Consider the following 8055-nt stretch of genomic DNA (forward strand, 5'->3'; position numbering starts at 1 on the left):
GTGCAGAATTATGAAAACAGGAGAAAAACCCTACTGATCCAAGCATGTAAGATTAATAAATGACAAAGAAACGACAGACAACTCCTAACCACGGCTTGTTTACTTTTCATTCTTGCTTCTGAATATGGAATGTGGGAAAAGAGGGGCAAACATAGAGGCAGTAGCAGACAGCAAACCAGGGGTCAAATCCACACACCCAAACACATGCAGTGTACCATTGGCTCTCATACTTGTTGCAGAAGAGGGGGTGTTGCAACTCAGCAGCCAGTCTGCTGTGTTTAAAACAGTCATGTTGTCCCCTGAGAACAGGAACAGTATAAGAGTTCAATGTCTGAAGGGCTGCCGAGTGAACTTGAGCAATCTTCAATATGCTGGCACCACTTTCCGATCTTTTAGCGCGACTCTAACTGCTCTGTGTGCCTGCTATGTTCGAGTGTATCAGATCTACACTGCTGTTCTGAAATATATGTGTGAGTCATGAAACTCCCAGGTCTTCTTTCAGGGTGCTGAAGTTTTCAATCTTACATGTGATCAGCTTTGACTTTAAAGGTAAATGTTCTCGCTTCAGCAGTTATAACGAAATGTCCCTATATTACCTGCAATCCCATAGCCATGAATTAGCTGAAATTATGGATGCATGTTTTTAGAGACAAACAAAGGAAGTGTTAATCTACAAAGGGTTTGGTGTAACACATCAGTAAATGCAGGGTAGGTTGCAATGCACACAGCTGAACAAAGAAAACCATAAACTTCAGATTAATTGGGAAGGGTATATCAATCTCACAGATTTATTTAAAATGTAAAAGAAAATATGATGTGGCAAATGCTGATTTCTGGCAGTATGAGTAGTTTTCTAAGTAAAATAGGTTTTGCATAAATCTGACTTCGGTACCTAGGCTGAATCTACAAAATTCAATATGATAGTGAATAATATACAAAAAACTTTCATATTGCTTGTGTGTATATATTCTGTAATATCTCTAACTATACATATTTTTACACAGTTGGATCATATGTTCTGACAAGTTGGATGCATTTCTTAAAATTAATAAAAGACAATATTTCAAATAACTACTTATTGTTGCCATAGGTTGTATCATAATTATGATTAAATAAAATGAGAATATTATCTGGAAAATATGCTATTCTCTTTCATGTAAGTGCTAGGTATCATATTATTATTATTATTTAAAATGCAGCAGATATAAATATTTTATTATATTTTAAGTCAATTGCAAGGTGCACCATTTTAATGAAAAATGTTAGGGTAACATTTTTTATTTAAAATTTAAACTAAAACAAAAATATTCAATTGCAAATTTATGCAAACATACATATGTGATATCTTTTATTCACAATTTTTAAATTCTGTGGAATATTTACAAATACAAAAAAGATAACCTTTTGAAATTTTTTTCAAAATGTTTCTCAGAAAAATCTAGTCTCAGAGCTATGGATAAAGGATTCAATGTTTAAGATAAGTGAATATTTAATCATACACTAGCTAGATAATTCTTGGATACAATTTTGATTATGGCATCAATAGTAGGATAGTTATTTATTAACAACCGCTGACATATAAACTTAAAGCAAACACTTAGATGTGAGTCTGGGCATCTCTGGCATGGCACTTACCTCCTGTCCCATTTGTTGTGACTGATGTGCTGCTGAGACTGGATTTATCCAGTTTAGAGCCCCCATGTGTATCACTGCCTCCTACCAAGGCATGGGGACTCGCTAGGTCTTGCATTTCCATAGACCTGTTGGAATAGGAAGCAACAGAGATCAAACTAAAATTTCAGGAAATATTTTTCCCTTGAAATCTTTGATTGCTCATGTGTGTCAGCGACAGTACACTGAAAACAGGACTAGATTCCACAGTGAGACCGCATGGTTTACTGTTCTGTGCAAAATCCAACACGCATGTTCCATGAAATGATGCAAAGAAATGAGCAGACTCCAATCATGACCGTCCATGTTGGCACTGATGGCTTCCTGAAATAAGCACCTCTGGTACCAACACAGAGGATGGAGAAAATGTTTAGCTCCCATAACTTGTAATCAGTAGCCATAAATAATCTGAATTCAAAAGCAGAGAAAGTTCCAGTGACCTTCTTGATCCAAGTGGCTTAAAACCAAACCTGAGGCTGACAACCAGATCTGTAACACTTCTAACAACCACTGAGGAAGAGGAGACTTAGACATGGTTTTGCTTCTGACAATGTGGCAAGAAATACACTTAATAAATCTGAGATCCTGAAAGGATGAATGTTTTCTGACAAAATTAAAAGAAGTAAGAGGCAACTCCATGAACATGATTGGAACTCCTAGATGTGATTTCATAATGATCAACATTTTAAATAAGACCCACAAATAAATACCTTAAAAGTATTTTATTACCAATGTGACTTAACTTATATGACTTAACAGTAACTATAGAAATAAGTTCTTTTCAATTATATATGGAACACTGCTAAAAGGACTATGATGGTCTACAAGATAAATACTAGCAGAACTTTAAATGTAAATCTTACAAAATATGATAATCCAACCACAATAAGGTCATTCAGAAAAGAATAACAGTATGATATTTAAAAGCCCAACCTTTTCAAATTAAATGTTATACTTCTAACTATATACTTCCTAGTGTCAGTCAAAGAATAGTTAAAAAGAAATGCAAAATAAACAATGTATATGACACTATAATCATATACTTATTCACATATAATTGATGTGAAAAATACATCAATTCAAAGCATGTGGCATATAAATATAGTGATATAGTAAGAAATTGAGGAGGGGCTTAAAAATTCATGATCTACATTTCCACCCAAGACACTAAAACCTGGAAAATAAAGAGATACCAGTAGGAAAAAACAATAAAGGGAAGAAACTTTTGAAAAAAAAAGTTATGTGATCAATACAAATGATTTTTGACTCCAGAAGATCACTAGAGACAATGGTGGTATTGAAAGAATGGGGGAATAGAAACACCAAGCCAAAGAACTTAAGGATGGACAAAACTGGTGAATTTCTTGAAAGGTCAAACCTGGCCCAGTAAAAATATAGTAAATCCCCAAACCAATTATCAATTAAAGAAATTCCAGGGATGAAACTGGAAAAAAAGAAAGAAAGAAAGAAAAGTTAGACAGGACAATGCCTGCTTAGCAGGCATAAGGAACTGTGTTCAAATCCCCAGAACCTATGCGAAGGTTGTGCAAGGAAGGCCATGCCTGCAATGCCAAAGTCTGTGAGTGGAGATAACACTCCCCAAAGGTACTGGCCAGTTAATTAACTAAATTAGTGAGCTCAAGGTTCAAGAAGATAGCCTGTCCCGAGAATGAAGTCAAGCGGCATCCCCAAAATCACCCAGCGTTGTCCCCTGAGCTTCATGTGCTTGTTCTCACACAAGCCACCTCCATGCCCTAAACACACCCTCCCCACTGAACATATATGTACAACACACAGACATGTCACATGCAAAAAAAGTATGTTTTAAAAATTAAAACACAAATATAACTCTGGAGATATTCCACTAATGAATGCTAACAAACATTTGAGGAAAAATAATATTATGCAAATTCTGTCAGCTGGGAGTAGAAGGGAATTCTTGTTTTTCTGTTATAGGAGAGTAGCATGATCCCTTCCCAGAGCCAGACAAAAGCAGTTTCAAGAAGAACATCATGGATTCATACTTATAGCAAACACAGCCAAGAAGTAAGGCTACTACCAAATAGAAACCAGCATGGAAGAGGAAGCTGTATTAGGACCAGTGTGGTTTATCTTGGACGTGCAAGATAGCTTTAACATCTGGAGACCTATGTAATACAATATATTAATGAACACTAAGTCCATGGTTGCAAAGATGTACTGGATATTATTCACCTTTCTTTTACGTCATATATTCTTGGTAACCTAGACCAAAAGGAGTTTTCCTTCATCTGAAGAAAAACTATTCCTGAAAACGTGAGCAGCTTGCACCACATTTCATGAAGAAATACTAGATTCTTTCCGCACAAGGAAACAAACGTGTATTTTTCACTCTGGCACAGTGTTCATGCAACAGAAAATAAAATAATAATAGGAAATAAAGATAGAAAGCTAAATGATGTTCAGAGGTCTAAAGGGGTTCCTCTTTAATTCATATCTGTATCAGTTATTACTTTTGTTTTTGCAGAGAAATTTGAAATCTACTGGGTGAATTTCCCAAAGTCAAAGCTACAAGGACTTTGCTAGAAGTAAACAAAAGCAAAAGGTGTCTTCGTCTTCAATCGGTTCATAGTTCAGACACTGAGCTATCAAGATGGTGGGTTGTCAAGGGAGCCGGAAGTTGAGCTGCTCATAGTGTGGCTAGAGCTCAGCATGTCCCTAGAAGGTTCTTGAATGATCATACCCTTGCCTTAACCACCATGTAACAGAAAGGGTTGGTGCTTGGGGAAACATTACCAAAGGAAAACCAATACAATGCTTTAGAGTTCATGGAGCTTCCTTATGCTTCAGAAATAGGAATCAGAGGAATCCAAGAAATCTGACCCCTAGTGGAGGAAAAGCGCATTACCTAGAAGCAGGCTTCTGTATGATGTATGTGTTAGAACCAGACTTGGATAGCCTCCATCTAGGGCAATATTGCTTGGATATGTTGTCATCTTCTGTACTACTCTACTGACAGAAAACAAGTAAAAATGAATTCTTGGGCTCTGCTAATTAGAGATAAAACTCCAGACAGATGCTTGTGGTGTATACGTGGCCAATAGCATGAGGAACATTGAAGGAGGCTTGAAACAGACATCTTGGAAGTAACAGAGATGACTTCTCTATCAGGTGAACAGATGCTGTGTTCACGGGGCCTTTTATCGTCTGCTGATTCTCACTTGCATCTTTTCATAGTAGTAAACCGCAGCCGTCAATCAGTCAGCATCATTTGAATTACGTGAGTCCTTCAGCCAATCACTGAGCCTGAGGCTGGAGACGCGGATCCTCCCACTTATAGAGCAACCATCATGGACATGAGAAGAGGCTCTGCCTTGAAATTTAAGGTTTAGAATATTAACAGTCCATTTATGGACAGACAGCAATGTAAACTTAAAAGAGTCAGCAATTTTCTTTCTTCTGAAATTGCTAGCTGAATTTTGATTGGTTCAAATAAGGATCCCCAAGGGAGACGTCTAGTCAGTGGTATTACTAAAGACTCAAAGTATGGGAGCTCCCTGCCAGTTTGGACTATGTAAAAGATGGGTAAGCCAGGAAAATCAGTCAAAAATGAAACGATGGCTCAAACATATCAGAAAGGAGTGGAGAAAAAAAAAAAAAACATGTTGGAGGAAGGCCGCTTGTTCATCCTGGCTGCGCACAACTAAAATAATCACACAGAAACTGTATTAATTAAATCACTGCTTGGCCCATTAGTTCTACCTTCTTACTGGATAACTCTTACATATTAATTTAACCCATATTAATTTTTATTATTCTGTGTACTGCTACATGGCAGTGGCTTACAGGGCAAAGTTTCAACCTGCTGCTGCGGGGCTACAAGGCTTCTCTCTGACTCAGCCCTCTTTCTCCCAGCATTCCATTTAGTTTTCCCCACCTAGCTCTGTTCCCCTATAGCTCTGCTATAGGCCCAAAGAAGTTCCTTTATCAACCAATGATATTCACAGCATACAGAGGGAAATCCTGCATCAGCTCCCCTTTTCTGTTTAAATAAAAAGGAAGGTTTTAACTTTAGGGAAATCCTGCATCAAAAACATGGTGCTTCTGCAGAGCAACAAAAGTTAGCCTGTGAAATAAATAGAACTTAGAACTCTAGCAGGCTGTAGTCCAATCCACAGGAAATGAAAATGCAGCTATCTGGAAATCTACAATGTAGCTCCTCGGTTATATTTGTTTTAGTGGGTTAAAACATCCTACAATTAAAGGAGCCTTTACCAAACAGAAATATAACATTATTACTCGTGTTATTATATAACACGAGTCTAGAAGTATCTTCCTGTAGTATCTCTTTGGTAGGGCATTTAACTGTCAAGCCAGATACTTTGAAAGTTCAATAGTAATAGAATATTTTTTTTGAAAGTTACCAAAGTCAACACGAACATCTATTTTTCCCCATATAACACTGTACATTATGTTTAAAGGTGACTAGCTCTTAGGATGTCTATTTCAATCATCTCTTAATGGCCATTATTTCATCGGGCTTTTAAACATCAGAATTTGTTCAGGCAATTTATATAACTGAACTTAGTCTTAACCTGAAGTGGTCATTGGAAAGAAGAAATGAGAGAATTCCAAGATTTAGGGATTAGCTTATCGATTCTTTCCTCTAGTCTTTGCTTGTAGCACTGGCAGAATTTGATGTGAACATTCTGAAGGGTCTGTCCTCTTCGAACCCCTTTGTTAAGGGCAAAGCTTAACTCTGTGTACTGTAGATTCAATTCCAACTCAGACACTGTGATTCACTCTTTGCTGAGCCTGGTGATGAGTCAGGGCCCGGTTTATTTATAGAGTCCCTCCATCAGCTGTTCAGGACCCAAGAAATGCAAAAGTGTCCTGAACTCCACAATGCTGTCACAACAGCTGCTGCTCTTTGTAAGAAATGGACATTACAGGGACAAGGTTCGAGATCCCAAATTCTCAGTGCCTCCCTAGACAAACTGCGCTCTGATCACTGGAAGGATGTTTATGAAGATATAGGTTTGGCATCTGCTCTGCTTGTAATATCACTCACTGTACAACAGAAAGGTCTATTCTTCCTAGCTGAAAAACAGGAAGAAGATGCTTCTCATCTGACTCCAGTGCACGGCTTCAGGAGAACAGCGGCTGCTTTCTGATCTGTGCTGTCCCACCCACTCCTGTGATGATGACACAGAGTCTCTAGCCATGATAATGCATGGAGAATAGCATAGTAATAGAAAAGAACAAGGAGATCAAGTGACTGGAGCTACTTGAAGCCAGATTCGGTGTAGTTTAGAGAACTCTGCTTGGGTATCTCTGTTCTAGGCACAGTTTTAGGACAACAAGGAGCTTTTAGGCTACTAATACAAGGATAGGATTAGTTCTGTGATGTGAATGTGTGTTGAATTTTCATGTATATGTGTGCGGGGGGTGTTACACACATACACACACATGCACATATAAAACTTTAGATTTCCCCGAATGTGTATGTATGTGTGTGTTAGAAAGAGATGGAGCAGGGATAGGGAGGGAGACAAGGAAGGAGGAAAAGAGAAGAAAGAGAATGCTTCTACACGGATGCAAAATAAATTGCAAATGAAAACAAACTAATAAAGCCACTTGGTCAGCTGATGTCCAGGAAAACAGAGCACATCACATTGAATATTGGCTCTTGTTTTCTGAAAAGGCCTAAGAAAACCTCAGCAACACCACCAGGTCACCTTCAGCCAACATATTTCTGAACGCCATCTAGAAGTTCTTGCCAGTGCTGTGGCCCTGAGACAGGTTCTCTGCTCGCCAAAGTGACAGACACCTCTGTACCACTTGGTCCCTGTGCTACTGAACTGGTGGACAGGCAGCCCCAGGAGAAGGCCTGGCCAACTCATCTGTCCAAACATGGTCAGAACTGAGTGAGCTGTGCTGCCATGGAACCCTGGGAGGTCCTCACCTCCTGGTCTTTAGTGAGAGGGATGGGAGAATGGACAGTGCAAACCATGGGGAGCTTTACTATTCTCCAGCACCTTTACAACTGTCTCAAGGCCAACCTGAACATTCACTGTATGGGACTCATTTGTCACAATGATCTCACTCCCTGTAGCCAAAGCAAATAAAGGCAGGGACATACTCTTCTCTGGAGACATTTACAGCCCCCTTTATTCAGGGCTCACATCTCTCTCTCTCTCTCTCTCTCTCTCTCTCTCTCTCTCTCTCTCTCTCTGCCTCTTTTTTACCTTGAACTTGGAAAAATTATTCTATTCCGATAAAAACGTGAGTTCTCCACCTCTACTTCAATAACTGTGAGCCAATACTTCAAACTAATGGGAGCAGGTCTAAATCTTGGTTTTCCAAAGATTCCCTTCACTGGAAAACAAAGAAAAGAACAAAACT

At 38.6% G+C, this 8055-nt stretch overlaps 1 protein-coding gene across 1 annotated transcript in view; it reads right to left on the bottom strand.

Annotated features, from left to right (window-relative positions):
- Positions 1-7808, bottom strand: part of Eya4 (EYA transcriptional coactivator and phosphatase 4) — a 71207-nt gene extending 63399 nt beyond the window's left edge. Inside the window, exons 1-4 of the mRNA XM_042055564.1 lie at positions 7661-7808; positions 3731-3818; positions 1636-1760; positions 231-299 (exon numbers count right to left, since the gene is read on the bottom strand). Of these exons, the coding sequence (XP_041911498.1) occupies positions 231-299; positions 1636-1760; positions 3731-3818; positions 7661-7808 (430 nt within the window). The remainder of the gene's footprint in view (positions 1-230; positions 300-1635; positions 1761-3730; positions 3819-7660) is intronic.
- Between the last annotated feature and the right edge of the window lie 247 nt (positions 7809-8055).

The sequence above is a fragment of the Arvicola amphibius genome, chromosome 8, assembly GCF_903992535.2.
Source record: "Arvicola amphibius chromosome 8, mArvAmp1.2, whole genome shotgun sequence".
NCBI lineage: Eukaryota > Metazoa > Chordata > Mammalia > Rodentia > Cricetidae > Arvicola > Arvicola amphibius.